Genomic DNA, 21,816 nt, shown 5'->3' with positions numbered 1-21,816 from the left:
TGTCTGTGTGGTCCTTGATGCTGCTGGAGAAAACCTCAGAGGGAGGAGGGCGGGGCCATGTGGTCATGCTGTGGGCGTGTCTGAAGACAGGCCGTGGGGTGGGGGGCTCTTGTTTGTGGAGAAATCCCAGGAGTTCACATGGAGTTTGAGACGATGAAATCATCCGGATCCTGTGGATCAGTCGGCCGTGAGGATCCAGCCAATCGGAGAGCTTCTTACTCAGAGGAACCGGTTCAGTTAGAATGTGGTTCTGCTGGTTTACACTGATGGACCGAAGCTCCTGATGGGGAAACAGTCCAGTTTTTACAGATGTTTTATTGTTCATGTAGGTCAGAGGAACCAGAACCTGCAGCTGTTCTGGACCAGAACACTGAGGCCGAGAGCAGCAGATGGAGCAGGAGCATCACTGATGAAACCCAAACTACACTTGACCTCATTTAATAATTTAAGATGTTTGTCTTTTGCAAAATACCATCAGTCCAACACGAAAGTTGGACTGATGTGGTTAAAGTTACATTTGAGTTTGAAAATGGTTTGAACACAAAAATATGCAGATATATATTCAGAAACATAAATAGACTGCACTAGCGGGAAAAACAAAAACAAAATAGAAACCCGCTCACATCTGAAGTGTTTACAGCAGTTTGTTGGTAATTAAAATAAGTCTGTTGGCGCTAAAATGCGGATTTAAATAAAACCACAAACTAACCGTTGTTTAAATGTTTAAATTAAACCATTAAAATGTATAAAAATAAATTAAAACAACATTTTTTCTCTTCAAACGCCTCTATGACTAACAAACAGCGGCTTAGCCACGCCCCCTTGTTCGCACCCGCAGTGATTCGTCCTCCGGGGTCACATGACCAGCAGACCGGAAGGAGGGAGCTCGAGCGTCAGGAAAATAAAACGGTGAGGAAACAAACAAACAAAAAAATGTAGTTTGTTTCTCGGAACCGCCTTCGCGACTGTTCGGTTCGGTATCTCAGTATTCTCCCCGACGGAACCCCGTTTGAGTTCGTTCGTCCGGACGGCGAAGCTTTCACCGACGAGTTTCGGTTCCGACCCGTGGCGTCGCGAGATTCAGGCCTGTAAGTGAAAGCCGAACCCGAGTTTTAAACCGAACATAGTCTCAGAGGACCCGGTTCAGGCCGTAGTTGAATCGCCCTGGGTTGAGTTTTAGTGGACCGGACCGATACCGGACTCCTGCCGCAGCTGCGCGTGCGCGGAACCTTTCTGTAGTTCAGGCCTCGGCGGGGATTTCCCATCGTGACGTCACTGCGCAGCGACTTGGAAAAGCAAACAAATGTCATCGTGTTGATTGTTTGTGTTTTGTTTGTGTCCAGGAAGTGAACTGGGCGGGGCCTCTGCGCTGAAGAGCGGCTGCGGACTCTGACGTCACCAATCAGGATGCAGAGCACCACCAACTACCTGTGGCTGATCTCTGACCTGCTGGGTCAGGGGGCCACCGCCAACGTCTACCGGGGGAGGCACAAGGTAGGAGCTGAGGGGGGCGGGGCCTGCTGCCGCCATGTAGGGCTGGATGCTGATTGGAGCTCGTTCCTGCAGAAAACCGGAGACCTGTACGCCGTCAAGGTCTTCAACAACCTGAGCTTCCTGCGGCCGCTGGACGTCCAGATGAGGGAGTTCGAGGTCCTGAAGAAGCTCAACCACAAGAACATCGTCAAGCTGTTCGCCGTGGAGGAGGAGGTGGGTGTCAGAGGCTCATCACGGCCCGGTTCTGGACGTCCAGACCACGGCGCTCAGAACACCAACACCTGAGGGAGACATTTACCCAGAGTTCAGTCTGTCAGGTGCTGCACTTCACCAAAAACGATGTGACTGCGTTGAGAGGTTAATAACACGTATAGAACCTCAGAAACCAGCTTGGTTCTGCTGGTTCTGGTTAGACTGAGGATGAGGAGCTGCTGTGGTTCCGGTTCATAGAATTCTGAGGAGGTTCGGGTTTCCTCCTGGGTTTACTGTGGCAGCACCTCCTCCTCAGTGTCCAGGTTTGTCCTGATGTTCTGATCCGGCGGCGTCGCTCTCAGAGCTTGACTAAACCCTCCCCCTCCCTCCCCCTCAGTCCAACACTCGCCATAAGGTTCTGGTGATGGAGTACTGTCCCTGCGGCAGTCTCTATACGGTTCTGGAGGAGCCATCCAACGCCTACGGCCTCCCGGAGGACGAGTTCCTCATTGTCCTCCACGACGTGGGTGAGGGAACGCCGCCCTGCTCCTCCTGAGTTACCTGAACGGTCATGTAGAAACCTGTGTGCCCCCTCCCCAGTGGCAGGTATGAACCACCTGAGAGAGTACGGCATCGTTCACCGCGACATCAAACCGGGGAACATCATGCGCGTCATCGGGGAGGACGGCTGTTCCGTCTACAAGCTGACGGACTTCGGAGCGGCCCGGGAGCTGGAGGATGACGAGCAGTTCGTGTCTCTGTACGGCACAGAGGAATACCTGGTGAGGGTCACACCTGCACAGGTGACCTGTGGCCGGCCCCTTCCTATAACTGCTCCTGGTGTGGTTGCAGCACCCGGACATGTACGAGCGCGCAGTGCTAAGGAAGGACCACCAGAAGAAGTACGGCGCCACGGTTGACCTGTGGAGCATCGGTGTCACCTTCTACCACGCCGCCACCGGCAGCCTCCCCTTCAGGCCGTTTGAGGGGCCGCGCCGGAACAAGGAAGTGATGTAAGAGGGGGCAGGACACCCGCCAGCGATCCACTTGGTCTCGCCTCACTCTAATGTTCCTGTCACAGGTACAAGATCATCACGGAGAAACCGTCAGGGACCATCTCTGGTCATCAGAAGTGTGAGAACGGCAAGATCGAGTGGAGCACAGAGATGCCCGTGTCCTGCAGCCTGTCCAAGTGAGACTCGCACGCTATCACACTCGTGTCAATGCTAGCATGTCAACGTTAGCATGTCGAGGCTAGCATGTCAATGCTAGCATGTCAACGCTAGCATGTCAACGTTAGCATGTCAACGCTAGCATGTCAAAGCTAACATGTCAACATGAGTATGTTGATGCTAGCATTGACATGCTAGCATTGACATGCTAGCATGTCAACATGAACATGTCCACAAAAATGTCTAAAAGAGCATCTCAGCTCAAACATCTGAACACTCATATCCTAGCTGTAGCTCAGTGACTTCACCATGTCTGTAATTGCTTGTCTTTCATCTAATGCTTGATCCTCGAGTGGAACTGAACAGCACTCTATAAAACTGAACAGAACTCCATAGAACTGAACAGAACTCTATAGACCTGAACAGAACTCCATAGAACTGAACAGAACTCTATAGACCAGTAAAGATCTACATAATCTGCAATTGCTCCTCAGAGGTCTTCAGAGCCTCCTGACCCCGGTCCTCGCCAACATCCTGGAGGCGGATCAGGAGAAGTGTTGGGGCTTCGACCAGTTTTTCGCAGAGACCAACGACATCCTGCACCGAACCGTGGTCTACGTGTTCAGCCTGCAGCAGGCCACCCTGCACCACATCTACATCCACGAGTACAACACGTGAGGAGCGCCGCCTCCGCTCAAAAGGCGCCTGCATCGGCCGCCTCTGACCGCCGCCGCTCCCCGTTCGTCCGCAGGGCGGCGCTGTTCCAGGAGCTGCTGTGCCGCAGGACCAGCATCCCTCTGCACAACCAGGAGCTGCTGTACGAGGGCCGCCGGCTCCTCCTGGACCCCAACCGGCAGGCCAAGAGCTTCCCCCGGACGTCCAGAGACAACCCCATCATGCTGGTCAGCCGCGAGTCTGTGGCTACCGTGGGACTCATCTTTGAAGACCGTAAGTCCAGACAGGTCTGTGGGGCGGGTCCAGGACGGCGCTGACGGTCTGCTTCTGTCTCCACAGCCAGTCCTCCTAAAGTCCAACCTCGCTACGACCTGGACCTGGACGCCAGTTACGCCAAGGTACGCTGGGGTCAGGTCCGCTCTGGGCCAGTCCAATCCGGATCGCTCCGGTGTCAGGCTGCATCATGTGACTCTTGGTTCTGCAGACTTTTGCAGGCGACGTCGGACATCTGTGGAAAACCTCGGAGTCTCTGCTGGTTTACCAGGAACTGGTGCGGAAGGGAGTCCGAGGTCTGATGTGAGTCCAAGACCAGAACCTGACTCTCCCTGTCGGTCTGGGCCGGCTGGGATTCACGGCTCTGTTTACGTTAAGTCTGGTTCTGAAGGTTCTGCTCGTTCCTGATGGTTCCTGTCTTTGTTCAGAGAGCTGATGAAGGAGGACTACAGCGAGATCTTGCACAAGAAGGCCGAGGTTTTCTACCTGTGCAGCTGCTGCTCCCAGATGCTGGAGAAGAGCGAGCAGCTGTGAGACTCCGCCCCTCCAGCAGGTCTGTCCCACCCGTCCAGAACCAGCTAACAGGTGTGTGCTGCAGGTTCGAGGTGCTGATGCAGGCCAGCATGCTGTCGTCAGAGTACGACGAGGTGTCGGACATGCACAAGAAGGTGCTCAGGGTGAGTGTTCCCGCCCTCCTCCTTCAGGACGCTCTGATTGGCTGACAGGCTGCAGGTAACGTTTCAGTGAATCTGCAACCAGAAGCTCAACAGTTTTCATTTATATACGGAGAATGTGAGACAGAATCAATCAAATCTGGAGTCTTCCTGATCGTATGGGTAGACAGGTGTCTCTGCAGGTAGACAGGTGTCTGTCTGCAGGTAGACAGGTGTCTTTATGCAGATAGACAGGTGTCTTTATACAGGTAGACAGGTGTCTCTGCAGGGAGACAGGTGTCTTTATGCAGGTAGACAGGTGTCTCTGCAGGTAGACAGGTGTCTCTACAGGGAGACAGGTGTCTGTCTGCAGGTAGACAGGTGTCTTTATGCAGATAGACAGGTGTCTTTATACAGGTAGACAGGTGTCTCTGCAGGTAGACAGGTGTCTTTATGCAGGTAGACAGGTGTCTCTGCAGGTAGACAGGTGTCTTTATGCAGGTAGACAGGTGTCTTTATACAGGTAGACAGGTGTCTGTCTGCAGGTAGACAGGTGTCTTTATGCAGGTAGACAGGTGTCTTTATACAGGTAGACAGGTGTCTGTCTGCAGGGAGACAGGTGTCTTTATGCAGGTAGACAGGTGTCTTTATACAGGTAGACAGGTGTCTTTATACAGGTAGACAGGTGTCTGTCTGCAGGTAGACAGGTGTCTTTATACAGGGAGACAGGTGTCTGTCTGCAGGTAGACAGGTGTCTTTATACAGGTAGACAGGTGTCTTTATACAGGTAGACAGGTGTCTTTATACAGGTAGACAGGTGTCTGTCTGCAGGTAGACAGGTGTCTTTATTCAGGTAACCACCTCAAACAGGTGCTTCTGATGTAGATAATAGGTGGATTATTTAAGGTGGAGTAATTAAGGTGGAGTATTTAAGGTAAAGTATTTAAGGTGGACTGTTTAAGGTAAAGTATTTAAGGTGGACTGTTTAAGGTAAAGTATTTAAGGTCAGAGTTCTAGCTGATAGAAAGGTGTTCAAATACTTTCCTCACTGTAACTGTCAACATTAACAAACTGATCTTTATTCGTGTTGATGGGTGGAGCCTTCTGTCAGCTTGCTGTGATTGGTCGGGTCACCGCTCTACTGAAGGAGCGTCCTCAGTGATAAAAACTATAAGGAGGTTTGGATAAGTGGTGCAGCGATGTGGGCGGAGCCCGAGCGAGTCACAGGAAGTGCGGCAGGATGGCCGTGAGCAGCAGGTCTGAGGTCACAGCGTGTCTGCAGATCTCCAGCTCTCTGGACCCGCTGGAGCGGAACATGCAGGACGTGAAGAGCAAGTTCCTGCCCGGAGGTCTGCTGAACGACGGCTGGACGCAGCAAGTGGGGACGCACCCCGAGGACAGGAAGTAAGGCTGCGCCGCTGAGCGTGCGTTAGCGTTAGCATGTGTGTGACCCTGTGCTGTCTGCAGCGTGGAGAAGATCAAAGTTCTCCTGGACTCCATCACCGCCATCTACCAGCAGTTCAAGAAGGACAAAGCGGAGCGCCGTGAGTCCCAGCTGATCGGCTCGCAGGTGTTTCAGGTGTTTCAGGTCCTGAAGCTCACGCTCTCTGCTGTCTGCAGGTCTGCCGTACAACGAGGAGCAGATCCACAAGTTTGACAAGTGAGTTGCTCCTCCCCCTTCGCTGCTGTCGCCCACCAATGAGCGCGCTCAGTCTGACTCTGTGCTGCAGGCAGAAACTGGTCCTTCACGCCAGCAAAGCCCGTTCTCTGTTCACCGAGGAGTGCGCCATGAAGTACCGCCTCTTCATCTCCAAGAGCGAGGAGTGGATGAGGTACAGCCCCTCCCCTCTGATTGGCTGCTGGCTTAACGAGCTCGTTACAGACTCGGACCGTCTGTCTGCAGGAAGATCCACCAGGTGAGGAAGCAGCTGCTCAGCCTGTCCGGTCAGCTGATCAGCGTCCAGAAGGAGGTGACCATGCTGATGGAGAGGAACATCAAGGTAAGCTCAGAACCAGTCCTGAAGTAGAACTTCATGGTTCTGAAGATCCGCTCCGTCCCTCTCCATCCTCCGCCCCCAAGTACCTGTTGGAGGTCAAAGTTCACCAGAAACTGCTGCGACCTGACCGAGACCCGGTTCTAGTGTCACACAAACAGAATCAAGGCAGTGAAATGACAAACTGCCCTCTCTGAGCTGAAGCACGGCGGGGGCGGTCCATGATGCGGGCTCGTTTGTGTTACAGCTGCAGGAGCTCCTCCCCCAGAAAGTTCTGCCTCTGGTGTCCAGCGGGATGAAACCTCAGGCGTACCTGAGCCAGAACACGCTGGTGGAGATGACTCTGGGGTGAGTCTTCATCCTCCTCCTCCTGCTCCTCCTCCTGCTCCTGCAGCCCCTCCTCCTCCTGCTCCTGCTCCTGCAGCCCCTCCTCCCCCTCCCGCTCCTCCTCCTGCTCCGGTCTAACTCTGTGTTGTTGTTCAGGATGAAGAAGCTGAAGGAGGAGATGGAGGGCGTGGTCAAGGAGCTGGCAGAGAACAACCACTTCCTGGAGAGGTCAGCCTTTCAGTTACACGTTTGTCCCGCTGTCAGTGAACGCACCACGCTTGAGCCTGAACTGCTCCTGCAGGTTCGGGACTCTGACGCTGGACGGAGGCCTGCGAGGCTGAAGGAGGCCCTGGGACGGGTGTGAGGAGCGGTGGGCGGAGCCATGCCGCTCACACCAGGACCGCCGCGTTTCCACTCCGGAAACGCCGCCAATCCTGACGGGACTCTGCCGCCATGGCGCTCACAGCGCTCGCCACCAACCATTCTGTGCAGACACGTTTTAGATTTCTTTTTAAAACTTATTTAAAGTCTTTTCAAAAAGAGTCCGGAGGAACCGAATCCTGTCGGAACGTTCCTGCTCTGGAAAACGGGAACGTTTGAGCGGAAGACTCATGAATGAAATGTAAATAAAACTGAAGCAGCTCTTGTGGAAAAGCATGCTGGGATTTTTCTGAATTTACTTAAACATTTACCAGACATGAACACCGCCTCCTTTGAGGCGGAGCTTCTCTCTGCTGCTTCTAACAGAAGGTTGATGGTTCAAATCCCGTCAGATCTCCGGACACGGACATGATTGTCTTGGGTTTGTGATTCTCACTTTGTCAGCCAATCAAACGTCAGCGTTTATGTTCAGAGAACCTCCATGAGAGACGGACGAGCAGACGGACGAGCAGACGGACGAGCAGACGGACGAGCAGACGGACGAGCAGACGGACGAGCAGACGGACGAGCAGACGGACGTGCAGACGGACGTGGTCGTTTCTGTTCCAGGATGTAAACAGCTGCTCAAACAGCCTGTAAATAAAACAGTCTCTAAGTCCAGATGAGTTCCGGATCATTTTCTTCTCAGGTGCAACTTTCAGAACATGAATGCTAACCCTGGACCTCATGTGTCAAAGTCACGGCCCGGGGGCCGGATCCGGCCCTCCAGATCATTTTATTTTATTGTTATTAATGACCCGATGTTATCTTGGGCTCATTTCTAACTTGTATAATTTTAACAAAATATATTTTTATGGAGAGTAAAATATTTAAGTTATTTAAGGTTTAAGTTGATTTATTCTGGAATAATATTCCTGACTTTTTGTTATTCAGAATTATCTTAAGTTTTAAAAATTAGCATTCTGTTAGCTTTTTGACTATTTTTGCATTTACTAAGATTTTTTAAGCTATTTCAGAGTTTAGCTAATATTTCAGCTACATGCTAGCTGTTTTGGCTAACCCAATTGTTTTTCCATTTTTTTTCTGGGCTAATTTGGCATTTAGCTAGTATTTTAGCTGGCTATCAGCTTCAGCATCTTCAGCATCTTCAGCATCTTCAGCTATCAGCACTAGCATCACACTAGCTAGAATGCTGTAAGCATTATCGTAGGTAATGCTATATACCTCGTTCATAATTATGCTAAACAGTTACGGTTGTTTTTAGAGTGTTTCAGGTTTTGGCCTCTTGTGTGATTGAGTTTGACCCCCCTACCAGGGAGGCTCATGTCCTCTCGTTCATCTCCATGACTCCAACCATTCTACAGTCAATGGTTCGAATCCCTCAGGAATCTGAGGAATCCTCCATGTTCACATCAGCAAGAACCCTAACAGGTGGGACGTCACTGAGGCCGTTGTGGAGCTAAAGGTGGCATCATGTGTCTAAAGGAAGCAGAGAGGCTTTTGTCTCACACAGGACTCCGTACTTCTAACAGTAGGTGTGTTTGAGAGGACCTGGCGCGTCGCCTGCATCGTCGGCGAGGCAGGGCCGGATCTAGCCAGCCCCTACTGGGGGTGCAAACAGAATATCGGGGGGGCAAGTTTAGGGATACAAAATGGTTCTGGTGTAAAATCCTCCCAAACCTATAAAAAGTCCCAATTCAATAAAAATCCTGTTTTAGAGTTTTTAACATGTCTGTGTGTCATTTTTCTTCTGAAACAGAACAAATGTAATAAGAAATCATTTTGTTTTTCCATTTCCGAGTATTTCTCCTTTTAAATCAATCAAACTGTCTCAGACAGACTCTGTTTGAATGAATGATCTTCTTTCCATCAACAGCTCTGCTGCACATGCACTAAACCCTCATCTGTTCCTAGTGTCTAGTTCAGGTTCTGGAGAAGAGAAGATGGTATCTTCACATTGACTGCAGTCAAATGAGCCGCCGTTCACATTTCTGTGGTCAAATCAGCATCACTGGATTTTTGGTGTGAGTTTCATCCAATACTTACGGTAGCAGGACTGAGAACGCTGGAAAATCTCCACCAGACTCCACGGAGCTTCTTGATGTGACCACGGAAATGTGAACGGCGGCTCATTTGACCGCAGTTGGAAAGGATTGGAAATCAATGAAAGAGCATTTTGATGTTAGCTTTGATTATTTTATCAAGAACTCTGAGAAACCAATGATTGAATGTATTGATCACAGTCAATAAACATTGGAGAATTAGCTAAAAGAGTCTTTGGTGAACTGGAAGGAGAAAGAATCAGGATTTTGGAGGAAGTTCTGTCCATGAAGATCTTCACTTCCTCGTCCAGCTGACATCCGGATCACTCTGTTTGCTTATCCGTCTCTTTTTGGTCTTTTTTAGGACATCTTATTTATTTATTTATTACTTTGAGTCATTTTTATTCATTTGCAATAGTTTATATTTGGCTTATTTTTTGTCTTAAATTATATATTTATGTATTTCTTGTTGCTTTTTATTTACTTCTTTTAATATTCTGTTTAGTCATTTATTATTTTGGGTTTTTTTGTATTTTTATTTTTTATTATGTGTATTTTGTCACTTTATTTAAGATTAGTTTATAAATTCTAAACTATTTTAACTATTAAAACAGCCAACACACTTTCTTTGTAGCAGATAATAAAAAAAATATTTTTTTGTCGTCATCAATGTACCAAACCAACAAGTTGCTACTGCAGAAACTCTTGATTCCTGTTTCAAAATTGCTTTAAAAAAATCCATGGATGAGAAAATCTTTAGTGATAACAGAAAGTATTTTCATCAGCAGGGAATCAGTTCAAATCCAGCATTTAAAAATCCTGTTGAGAAGTTTTGGTATTTTGTTGAATCATTTCTTGTTATTTTCACTAAATTACTCAATACACTATAAATATTAATCAACATCAGGATAATTCTTTAAATGTCATGATGTATTTTCTTTATAGACATGAGTTTGTGTTTTAGTAATAGTCTACATAGTAGTAAATCACTGATGTAAAAATGAACAAGATTTCAAATAATCTGTTATGTTATTGTTGTCCTTAAAAGTTAACTTTCATTTCAGTTTTATTTATTTATCCAGGACAGTGGACATTAAATTAACCCAGCAGCTATTTTATGTCTGTTGTCCACGAACAAATGTTTAAAAAAATTATAAACAACATAATATTAAAGTTTATACTAAGGAGGTGAGGCAGATTAAAATTCAATGGAGTATGAAAGACAACCCCAACCTCCCACTGTCCACCTTCACCTCAGGGGCCTTTCCCCCCTGGAGCCTCCTGCTCTCACCGAGGCGTCACAGGTGAGTCATCTCAAACAGCTAATGCTCCGGTACTGTTAGCTTAGCTGCTACAACAGCGCTAGCTTTAACAACCAGAAACCTGCACTTTGTCAACTCGTTTCTCGCTTTTTCCTCCACATTACAACAAAGAGAGCAACAGATGAGGACAAGAGAGAGTTCAGATTTGGGTAATCGAGCCATTTCAGCGACAAACGGCAGATAAAAACTTCTAAATAGTTCTGCCCAGATCAGCTGCTGAGAACCGGATGTCTCTGTCGCTGTGTGCGCGTGAGCGACAGAGTGAGAGAGGAGGACCCGAGTGAAGCGAGAGGCCACGCCCTCCCTTGGATCTACCAATCAGCACTAGCAGCTACTTTGAATGGGAGCCAGAGAGCAGAGAGCGATGAGAGCACTCTGTTTTTCTTGTTTGCATGGCGTCACGTTTGGGGGGGCAGTCCTGAAATTTGGGGGGGCATTGCCCCATCTTGCCCATGCCTAGATCCGGCCCTACGGTGAGGTCAAGCTGCTGCAGGCGGGGGCGGGGCCTGAGATGAAGGTGAACAAGACGAGAATGAGGAGTCGGGGGTTGTCCTCAACATTCGGTTGAATTTGAATAAGCCACTCCTCCTAGTATGATCTGAGCTGTTGTGCATTTAATATTATTTTTAACATCTTTCAGAGTAAAGCAGATAAAGATTCATTCCATGAGCACTGTCCCAAATAAACACATAAAATAGAAATTAAAGTTAATTTTAAAGACAACAGAAACACACATAACTACAGATTATTTGAAATCTTGTTGATTTTTTCATCAGTGATTCACTACCTTCCAGGAAGAGTAAAAAGTACACCGATGTCCTTCATTTAGCGCCAGTTATTCCACGTCGAACCACAAGAACTGAGTGGACACAGTTTCCCACAATGCAATGTTTTGTAGTCCTGTAGGCGCCTTGAAGCCGCCCTTTTCGCGCGATACTCTGACGGCGTGGCAGAAACTAACCAGCATGCACCGCGCTCCAGGCGATCTGCGCAGCGCGGGGTCCGTCATCTCAAGCACGCTTATTTACCGCCGTTTTTGAGTCACGTGCTCGTCAGAGAAGCGAAACACCTCCAGGACTCAAAGCCGAGTCTGCTCGTCGCCGCTTCGCTGGTTTCCCATAGCAACCGCTCTGTGGCCAAATGTCCTCGTGCCGCAGTTGTCATGGCAACACGCTGTGACAGCAGAGCAGCAGCATCAGGCCAATCACTACAGAAGGGGGCGTGGTTTCCCAGTACTGATTTCAAGTTTGTTTCAAATGTGAATAAAAGTCAGAAAATCACTGAAATGATGAATTAGAACTAAAGCTGCTAAAGCAGGTGGTCACGTGACCACAATAGAACCGCTATAACGGGATCTTCTTCAGACACAGGTGTTTTCTCATCACGAGTCTGTTTGGAGAATCTGTGGCTTCAAAAAGAAGCTCAAGGGTGGAAAAAATGTCAACCAAAATGCGGCCACCTGCCCACCTGCCCACCCAGGTGGAAATCAACAGGTGAGTTAAAATCACAAATGTCTCTGCCCACAATCGTGTGACCCACCAGAGGATTCCTCAATGTGACCCCAAACGTATAATAAAAAGGATGAATTTATCTACAAACATTTCTCATTCGGTCGGTCCAGTTCTTCTGGCTTCACCTGTAGATGACGTCAGAACCTCACAGGTGCTGCAGGTTCTTCCTCCTCCATGCAGCCCCGGGCCCCGCGCGCTCCGGCTCCGCCCCTGCTGCTCCCTCCTCTTCCTCAGCTGCATCTTCATCCTCCATCCTCCATCATGTCTGCTCTTCCCGCGTGAAGCTGGGACAAACCCGGGATGAAGCGCGTCTCCCCCCGCCGCCGATGGCCGCCCGCATGCCGGGTCGGGTAGCCTCGCGGACGGTTGTCTCTGCGGCTCGGTTCGGTCCAGAAACGGTCGTGTGGTTCGGGCCCCCTTCGCGTTGCTGCGCCACGGATTGTTTACGCGCTGAGTGATGAAGACGCAGCAGCTCGGGATGAAGAAGAGGAGCTACAGCGATGCCGAACCTGTAAGAATCCGCCTTCTTTGTAGAACCGATGGTTCGGTTCGGTCCGGACTGATCGGGTTCTCCGGTTTTTTTTTTCGGTTAGCTGCTCGAAGCAGCTTCACCTGCTGAAGATGTCAGGAGGAAGGCCTTCACCATCAGCACCAGCTAATCTCATTTGGTCCAGATGAAGGTGACGGACCCAACATCCGGTTGCGACCAAATTTAGATTTTTTTTTAAATTTCAGGTGAAAGTTTAGAAATTAGTTTTGTTTTGAACCAAAATCTGAGCAGAGATTCTGGTCTCAGACTAGAACCACAAATGGATTGGATCCTGAGGACGGGTTCCTCCTGATCCTGAAGAACCTGCTGCTTCAGAACCTCTGACCCGTTCAGACTGCAGGTTCCGTTCAGTTTGATAAAGGTTTGTGAACCTCCCTAAGATGAGGAGCAGTCAGTCTGAGATGAACCCCTGAAGTACTGATTAGTTACTGCTGTAGTTACCATAGTAATGTCTGAAGTTACTATAGTAACCACAGTTACTGCCAAAGTTACCATGGTAAATGGTATATCCTTGTATAGCGCTTTCTACCCTCCTTCGAGGGCCCAAAGCGCCTCACAGTCACAGACCCATTCCCACATTCACACATTCACACATTCACACATTCACACATTCACACATTCACCCATTGGTTTTGGCTCCACTGCCGAACACTGGCGCCAACCTCCCACCAGAGGACATTCGGGGTTCAGTGTCTTGCCCAAGGAACCCGCTCACTTCTGATCAGGAGTCGAACACCCTACTGCTGCACCACAGCCACACCATAGTAACATGTGAAGTTACTATAGTAACCATAGTTACTGCTGTAACTATAATAATGACGTCTGAAGGTACTATAGTAACTACAGTTACTAATATAGTTACATTAATAACATCTGAAGTTACTACAGTAACCATAGTTACTGCTGTAGTTACATAAGTAACACATGAAGTTACTATAGTAACTACAGTTACTATAGTAGTCACAATTTTAACGTCTGAAAGTACTACAGTAACCATAGTTACTTTTGTAGTTACAATAATAACATAGTTATGTCTAAAGGTTCCATAGTAACTATAGTTGCTGCTGTAGTTTCTATTGTAACATCTGAAGTTACTATAGTAATCATAGTTACTTCCGCGGTTACAAAAGCAAGTACTAACTAGTATTGTAGTTACAATTGTAACTTCTGACATTTTCATGTTAAATATAATTATTGTTACAATAGTAACTACTGCCGTTTTTGCTATAGTTACTCCAGTAACTTGCAGAAATCAAAACACCAAGGTTGAGTAGAAAGGTGAAGAGCTTGTGGGCGGGGCCTGATCAGGCCGGTTTGAAGACTGATTCTGTTGTTTATAGATTTGTTTCTGATCACTGCGGTTCTTCGGCTCCTTCAGTTCTCCTGCTGGAACAGCAAACAGGAAGTCCGCGGTGTCGTTGCTCGTGGAGTCCTGGGGAGTCTGAACTCCTCTGGGGGGTTGCTAGGATCTAACTGCAGTTCAGTCAGCAGAGCGTTCCCTCCTGGGCTGCTGTACCTTCTTGATGAAGATCCTCAGAGGACATCCGGGTCCCACAGACAGCAGAACCAGTCCCAGCGAGACGCTAATGAAATCAGGACCAGCAGTTCTGCGGCTGGGAGCCAGCACCACGGAGGTTCAAGATCTTTGATCCTCCACTGGCCTTAGACCCCCATAACTCCACCAAGTCCCAAGTCAGGCCTGTTCAGTCTCTAAACTAACCAAATAATACTAATTCTAATGACTTACTCAAGTCCAGCTAGATTACTAGACTAATGTCATAGTAATAGCTTTGATTTTACTAACTAAACCAGCACTTAACCAACCAATCGACCGGTCCAGAAGTGACTTAGAGACCTGGTTGTGTTTTTATGTCCTTCTACCAGCGGGTCGGTCAGAACATCTGAAGAATCAGTCTAACCCTTTACTGAAGGAGTCCAGGAACCAGGAGTGGTTGTTACCAAAAGATCGGACTTCTAAAATCTGACCGACCACAAAACCAACAGTGACTAAGACCCCCGCCTAGAAGAGCACCTTCACAGTCCAGTAGAACCTTTGCAACTGTTCTGTTGTTGCATGTTTCTGTCTTCATGGGTTCTTCAGGGTTGTCTTTCCTCTTGGGGGTCGTTGGTGGTACCAATCATGAACCTGTCTGTGTCTCCACAGCGTCCCGGCCCCCCCACAGCGGAGTAGCCATGGTGCTGGATCAGTCAGCAGACAGGTTTGGAGTCAACCCCTCCCTCTACGCGCCGGCGTTCATGTATCAGATGTCATTTAACTTTTCCAAGAGAGAAAACTCCACTGTCCTGGCAACCTTCCCGACATCCACGCTCTGCAGCCTCCAGGGCGCCTCCTCCAGCCAGCCCAACGCCTCCTCCGCCTCCTATGAACTGACGTCAGGGGAGGTGGCCGCTCTGGGCCTGGTCTTCGGGGTTCTCTGGCTGGTCTCCATTCTGGGGAACGCCCTGGTCTGCCTGGTCATTCACCGCAGCCGAAGGACCCAGTCCACCACCAACTATTTCGTAGTGTCTATGGCCTGCGCCGACCTGCTGATGAGCCTCGGGTGCGCTCCCTTCGTACTCCTCCAGGTGGCGTCAGGTCGATGGCCCCTGAGTGCCGCTGCCTGCAAACTAGTGCGCTACATGCAACACCTGTGCCCAGGCGTTCAGGTTTACGTCTTGCTCTCCATCTCCGTGGACCGTTTCTACACGATTGTCTATCCTCTCAGCTTCAAAGTGTCCCGGGAGAAGGCCAAGAAGATGATCCTGGCTTCGTGGCTGTTTGACGCCGCCTTTGTGTCGCCGTGCCTCTTCTTCTACGGGTCTTCGTCTATAGACAGTCATTGTGACTTTTTCCTCTCAGACAGCTGGGACAGTATAGCCTACGCTGCCGTCCACCTCCTGGTTGGCTTCCTGGTCCCGGCGGCGCTGATCGTGTCCTTCTACCAGCGGGTAGTGCGGTATATCTGGAGGATCAGCGACGGCCACACGGTGCGCCGCACAATGAACATTGTTCCACGGACTAAAGTCAAGACCATCAAGATGTTCCTGATGCTCAATTCCGTCTTTTTCCTCACCTGGATGCCCTTTTATGTGGCTCAGCTGTGGCACCCGCGGGAGTCCGGAGGAGCCAGCCGGCAGGGACTGCTGTTCTTTACTGCCATCGCCTGGATCTGCTTCAGCTCCACGGCCTCCAAACCCACCCTGTACTCGGTCTACAACGCCAACTTCAGGCGCGGCATGCGGGAAACCTTCTGCATGTCGTCCATGAAGTGTTACCGCAGTAACGCCTACACCATCACTGCCAGCTCCCGCGTAGCCAAGAAGAACTATGTGGGCGTGGTGGACATCCCGGTGCAGGCCAAGCCGGCCACCAAGGAGGCTGTGTACGACGCCTTCGGCAGGGAGGCCAAAGACAAGAAGGTGGCTTGGCCTACCAACAGCAACCCCCCGAACACGTTTGTGTGAGCGGACTGGCCTGAGCTCCCCCCTCACCTGAACTGAACCAGTGATGGCAGGTGAGCTAACCAGAGGCTAAGCTCCTCCCCACGGTTCGCAGAGGATCTCGGAAAGCAAGAAGGGCTTTTTCCTCCCAGCAGCCATCGTTTTTATACAGCACAGTCGGACCAGAATCCTTGCTCGGTGTCGTGCTGCGATGGATTATTTTTGTTGTGAACGCCACAATTTAGGTGTTTTGATAACGTTGAATTGTTAGCCAGCTGTAGCCAACTATCAGTGAACTGTTGTAATCGCATCTATTTTGCTAATGTGGTGTTTGTGGTAGCAGCTAACGCTAGTAAAGGCTTATCCATCACTGACATCACGTGGTTCAATGCTTCAGTCTGTGGGAGGGGCCAACTCACCGCCACTAAACCAGCGGAGGTTTGAGAGGTTTTTTTAATCTCTTGGTCTCCAGGAAAATCTCTGGGTAGTCTCGCTAGCCGGATCTTCCCACAACAGACGAGCTGGAAAAAATTTGTTACCATATTTTCTGCACTAAAAGGGGCATCGGATTATAAAACGCAGAAGAGTCAGAGAGAAGTCTGTCTGTCAGACTTATGTAACTCTATTCACGCGTTTTAACACGGTACATGTTAGCCACGTTAGCTCCTTTAGGAGGAGGAAGAGGAGGTGGAGGTGAAGGAGGAAGAGGAGGTGAAGGAGGAAGAGGAGGTGGAGGAGGAGGTGAAGAAGAAGGAGGAGGTGAAGGAGGAGGTGGAGGAGGAGGAGGAGGTGGAGGTAATGAGCCAGTGAATCCAGTGAAAGTCTGGGTCTCCTCATCAGAGAAGCTGCTGCCCTCTAGTGGCTGGATGTGCTCGGTCGTCATGGTAACGGTGAGCCGTCTCCAGCTCTAACAGTTGCTGAATCCTGATCCGCAGCTGAAGATCCACACAGGCTCAGAGGAAAGAAGAAACAGGAAGTTGTCAGGAAACTGATGAAGGTTGTTAATTAAAGGGCCTCATCTGCTATCATCAGCCCTCCAGAGGAAACTAAATCTATATGTACTATATATGTTTATGATCACATATGAGCTTTGGCACACCACAGAACTAATTATTTGTGAAATATTAGCTATTTTTCTGAACTCTTTTCCATCCAGAGGTAAAACGACTCGATCTCAGAGGCTCCGCCTTTCACTCCTTGTGGGTGCCGCCCATTTCATGATGTCATCCTGTAAGTTTGTAAAGATGTGGATATAAAATAAAAGTGTTTAGTCGATCACTGGGGATGTCCCGATCCGATCACGTGGTTGATATCAGGATCGGGTGTTTCATTTATTCTGATTATGATCAGAGCTTTATATTTCAATCTTATTATTCCGCATAAATACTCCAGTAGAAATCTGTATATCATGAAAAAACTCAAAATGTTGCTGCTGTAAAACGCAGCAGAATGGCAGCAGCTCGAGCAGAAGGCTAACAAAAACAATTCAGTCCAGCTAGCAATACCATCATAGATTCAGACTTCTGGGACCAAAAACTCTTTTAAAACGTTTAAACTGACAGCAGGAGTCTCTGTTGTCCAAACACAAACAACATCTAAGACATTCCAACAGAAAAAGACAGTTTCTGTTTAATGTGAAGCTCTTCATGCTGCAGACAGACGGCTACACAGCAGCTGCTAACTGCTACATGCTAGCGCCGTGATATAACTCCTTAGGACCCGAGCTGTCCTTTGATATGCCTGTTTGATTTATCTGACAGAGAAATAACAGTTAAGAAAATAAACTACTGTGGTAATAAAACCAAAAATGTGATGTCTTAAGAACTTAAAAAAGAAGCATATAATATTAAAAATAACTAAATAAATAAAACTAATAAATTAAAACTAATAATGATATCAGCTATTCATGAACACTCATCAAATTTTATGCTAAAACAAAGTCATAATTTATTTTTAAGAATTTTAAATGAGGACAGGAATCACATTTGGTCAAAAATGTTCAATAGCTCTAAAGATATTAAAGCTAAAGTCACTAAACTTTATCACATGACTAATTATCACTTATATAACTAGTTTATATTTGCTGTATTTTTACTTGTTTATTAAAGCTACTTCACTGAAGTGTTTTAGTTAAGTTTTTATTGATAAAAGAAGGTTAATGAAATATGAATGAGGGACAACACTAATCTGTGTCTTCAATTTATTCATGTTTTAATGTCTTATTAAAGTATCAGATCCGGACTCGGTATCGGCAGATACACAAAATCAAATGAATCGGAATCGGATCGGGCCCAAAGAAACCTGATCGGGACATCCCTACCAATCACCGCTAGCTCAGTGAAAGAAGTGGGTGTGAGTGTGTTAGCCTGGGGCGTGGAGCTGACAACAGACTCCTCCTGGAAGGAGGAGTTCCCCACTTTGTGATGTCATAATGTGAGAACCCAGTCGTCCTTGGAAGGGGCTGGTTCTCCGAGAGGTTTTAGAGGAATACTCATCAAAATATGACTTTGGGGGCGTTTATAGTGAGGACATAACATTATAATACACTTCAAAACTCAAAAAGCTGATTCTACAAGATATTTACTCTGATGTACGTGATGTTCTAAGATCTTTGAGGCTGAAGTTTGTGGATGTTCGCGTCTGTCTCAGTTCAAGTCCTAAGAGCAAACAGCAGAGAGAGTTCAGGCTCAGGAGATGAAACGGTTTATTAGAAGCTACAACACCCGGACCTCTGCTGCATTCAGAGTGCTGAGCTGTCGTCACAGACCACACAAACGCTCACACAGGAGCTTCAGTCCAGGACAAACGCAAAGACGTGGTCATGTGACCTGCCAGGACGGCGGAAGCAGGAACTCTACAGGAACACAACAGTTCTTCTAAACTCTGGAACATCTGCAGCTCCAGACAGCCTCTGTTCCACCTGGCGACCCGGCCAGAACCTGCCCAACAAACGGGTCGGACGGGTCAGGTCTCCACTCTGCAGCAGGAGTCCTGGACGTTAGGAGGAGGAGGAGGAGGAGGCGCTGCAGAGTGGAGAGGATGTGAGGAGGAGCGGCGCCGCTCTAACTGGAGCCGTTGCTGATGCCGTTTGTTTTGCTGTTCTTGGAGGTTTTGGTGGCTCCGCCCCCAGGCGTCTTCTGCTCGTCAGCGGTCAGCAGAGCTTTGATCTCCGACGGGATCTTCCCCTGATCCATCGCTGAGCACCACTGCTTGTACTGCAGAGAAAGGACAGGAGGCGCCGTGAGCGCCGAATGCAGTCGGACCATGAGCGCCGCCGCCGCCTCGCTGAGCACGCTCAGACCACCACCCCACCCATGACCTCACCATCTCCAGCTCCTCCCGCAGTGCACAGATGGCCCTCTCCTTGCTGGACACCAGCTCCTCCAGGTACTGGTACCGCAGCTTCTTCCGGGCCCGGCACTCCCGGGCGCTCTGCCGGCTCCGCTCCAGCTTGGCCTTCAGGTCGATCTTGGCGGGTTTGCGGCCGCGTTTTCCCGGCTTCTTCACTTTACCAGCGACCATCTGAGCAGAGCAGGAACACAGACACACTTCCTTCAACAGCTGCCTCACACGTGACGTCACCAAACCTTAGTGTGAAGGATGATGGGAAACTCCATCCGTGATCAGAATAAACTTGTGCTGGGTTCTGACCATCAAACACAACAGAAAAATGATTCAGATGATCCGAGATCAGATTTCAGACAGAAGATATATTTTATTGTAAACGAAGCTAAACATCAGAGAGAGCCGACTGACGTCACGCTAGCATTAGCTTGCGTTAGCCGCTTCCGGAGCGATGATCGAAACAACAAACGAGCTCCATCAAAACATCAGCGGACAAACACCAAACGAACTAACCCGGTTTGCGGTGACGAACGCTCACTTAGATGCTAACTAGTCGGCTGGTTAGCCGCCGTTAGCTGCTCACCTTGTTCTCGTCCATGTCGCGCGCGCGCCGCCGGCTAGCTCCCGTTAGCTCCGCTCGGCGGAAAAAAAACCGGAAATACGAAGCAGAAGACGCTCAGAAACCGAGCCTGAAGCCCGTCCAGAACCGAACTACCATGTAAACAACCTGGATCCGAGGAGCTGCTGTTGTTTACATGAGGCGCTTCTTCTTCGTTTCCTCTCTACATGCTGAACTGTGATGTGCTGCCACCGCGCGGCCGGAAGTGGTTCTGCAGCTCCGCTGACCGGGTTCTGTGTTCAGATTCAGAGAAGAAAAAAACTTTGAAACATACTCCGTTACACAAAGTCCACATGAACTCATAAAAACGTTTATTTTATGTCTTTTTTCTATAGAATCAAAGAAAACTTCAGTAATTTTCTCCCCAAATACGTAATTCAGGTTTTTAAAAAGCTTTGGGTGTATTTATGAACGGCTTCATTGATCTGTTCATGTGATTTCTAGTAAAAATAACTCCCAATTACTGTATAACAGATCAACTACTTTTCAGTTTTCCATCCATTGGTTTCATTGTTTTTGGTTCATTTTTATTCAGAGATGTTTCATGTTTCATTCAGTCTCTGAAAAGTGAAACCTTATTACCTGTGCACCTGTATACAGGTGCCTCCATTATCTGTACATCAAAGGCATGTCTGGGTTCTGGCAGTTCCCTCTGAGGAACCGCTGAGAGCCCAACCCAGAGCCCTGGGGAACGCCGCCTGATGATGAAAAGACAGTCCTCCACCCTCAGACCCCATGAAGGAGACGCCCCACTAAGCCCCTCCTCCAACCTCAGAGGATTCGTCTTCTAGAAGAATCCTGAGGACGGATCCATCCACAGATCAGGATCAGGAGCTGACCTTTGACCTGAAGACCCAGAGACCTCCTGATCACAGGTGAAGAGGTTCTCCTTCCTGTTGAACTGTTGGGAGTTTAACCCTTTATTGCTGGTTGTTCTGGCTTCATGGTCACATGATCTGAACCGCAGGCGGCTGACGTGATCCGACTGGAGAATGCTGTCAGACTGGTCTGTGTGAGGCCTGCAGTCTGAACCAACATGGGGGTCCAGAACCGGTTCTGATGAAACATTTCATTAAGTAAAGAATCAAACAAACATCTTTTGATTTCAATTCTCTTCATTTGAATGTGAAGGGGATCCAAAGTGGGGCTGCACGGTGGCGCAGTGGTTAGCGCTCTTGCCTCACAGCGAGAAGGCCCCGGTTCGACTCCCGGCTGGGACCTTTCTGTGTGGAGTTTGCATGTTCTCCCCGTGCATGCGTGGGTTTTCACCGGGGACTCCGGCTTCCTCCCACCGTCCAAAAACATGCTTCATAGGTTCATTGGTGACTCTAAATTGCCCCTAGGTGTGATTGTGAGAGTGGATGCGTGTGATTGAGGCCCTGAGACAGACTGGAGACCTGTCCAGGGTGTACCCCGCCTTCGCCCATCAGCAGCCGGGATAGGCTCCGGCACCCCGCGACCCCGAAAGGGACACAGCAGACAGGAAGATGGATGGATGGATCCAAAGTGGCTTAGATTCATCCACAGTACTAACAAGATTCTGATTCTGGTTTCGTCTTTTAAGTTCTGTTTGCTCTCATGGAGAGGCGGTTCTGTTGGACCTCCTCTTTAGAACTCACGAAGGTTCAGATTCTCAAATGTTCTGGTTTTAGTTTCAGTTTTGATCAAACCTCTTTTCCTTCTCATCTTCCAAAAACCAAACCCGTCTCAGCTGACATCCTCAGAGTTCTGCTGCCGTTTGGACCGGTCCAGAACCGGGTCTCTGGTGTTCTGTGCGGCAGGATAACAAGGATCTGAACCTCCAAATGTGAAGTTTTGTGGTCGC

The 21,816-nt window shown here is 48.7% G+C and overlaps 3 protein-coding genes and 1 long non-coding RNA gene across 6 annotated transcripts; 2 read left to right on the top strand and 2 right to left on the bottom strand.

The window, feature by feature from the left end:
- Positions 1–422: 422 nt before the first annotated feature.
- On the bottom strand, positions 423–12,140 carry LOC118598078. Its single transcript, XR_004947175.1, has 2 exons — positions 11,487–12,140; positions 423–1,775 (listed from the first exon to the last, which is right to left on the bottom strand). It is a non-coding gene; the product is annotated as an uncharacterized LOC118598078 (long non-coding RNA).
- tbk1 (TANK-binding kinase 1) lies at positions 1,358–7,821 on the top strand. Its single transcript, XM_024290383.2, has 20 exons — positions 1,358–1,494; positions 1,567–1,707; positions 2,084–2,213; positions 2,287–2,468; positions 2,539–2,699; positions 2,768–2,878; positions 3,353–3,532; positions 3,610–3,806; positions 3,873–3,931; positions 4,018–4,109; positions 4,235–4,336; positions 4,405–4,483; positions 5,742–5,863; positions 5,927–6,003; positions 6,080–6,119; positions 6,190–6,291; positions 6,363–6,459; positions 6,701–6,801; positions 6,937–7,008; positions 7,082–7,821. Exons 1-20 carry the CDS (start codon positions 1,408–1,410, stop codon positions 7,119–7,121), a joined length of 2,172 nt encoding a protein of 723 aa, XP_024146151.1. The 5' UTR covers positions 1,358–1,407; the 3' UTR covers positions 7,122–7,821.
- Positions 12,141–12,207: 67 nt separating the features above from the next.
- gpr19 (G protein-coupled receptor 19) lies at positions 12,208–17,302 on the top strand. 2 transcript variants are annotated; one of them, XM_024290403.2, is made up of 2 exons: positions 12,208–12,547; positions 14,751–17,302. In XM_024290403.2, exon 2 carries the CDS (start codon positions 14,780–14,782, stop codon positions 16,049–16,051), a length of 1,272 nt encoding a protein of 423 aa, XP_024146171.1. In that variant the 5' UTR covers positions 12,208–12,547; positions 14,751–14,779; the 3' UTR covers positions 16,052–17,302. The 2 variants fall into 2 exon arrangements, with proteins under 2 accessions (XP_024146171.1, XP_036066143.1); XM_036210250.1 differs by lacking the exon at positions 12,208–12,547 and adding an exon at positions 12,635–12,716.
- Positions 17,303–18,714: 1,412 nt separating this feature from the next.
- crebl2 (cAMP responsive element binding protein-like 2) lies at positions 18,715–20,144 on the bottom strand. 2 transcript variants are annotated; one of them, XM_024290352.2, is made up of 3 exons: positions 19,956–20,144; positions 19,352–19,549; positions 18,715–19,242 (listed from the first exon to the last, which is right to left on the bottom strand). In XM_024290352.2, the coding sequence occupies exons 1-3, from the start codon at positions 19,968–19,970 to the stop codon at positions 19,090–19,092; spliced, it is 366 nt and encodes a 121-aa protein (XP_024146120.1). In that variant the 5' UTR covers positions 19,971–20,144; the 3' UTR covers positions 18,715–19,089. The 2 variants fall into 2 exon arrangements, with proteins under 2 accessions (XP_024146120.1, XP_024146125.1); XM_024290357.2 differs by lacking the exon at positions 19,956–20,144 and adding an exon at positions 19,886–19,905.
- Positions 20,145–21,816: the final 1,672 nt, after the last annotated feature.

This window comes from Oryzias melastigma, linkage group LG23 (genome assembly GCF_002922805.2).
Source record: "Oryzias melastigma strain HK-1 linkage group LG23, ASM292280v2, whole genome shotgun sequence".
In the NCBI taxonomy this organism is placed as follows: Eukaryota; Metazoa; Chordata; class Actinopteri; order Beloniformes; family Adrianichthyidae; genus Oryzias; species Oryzias melastigma.
This window is presented reverse-complemented; position numbering and strand designations above follow the sequence as displayed.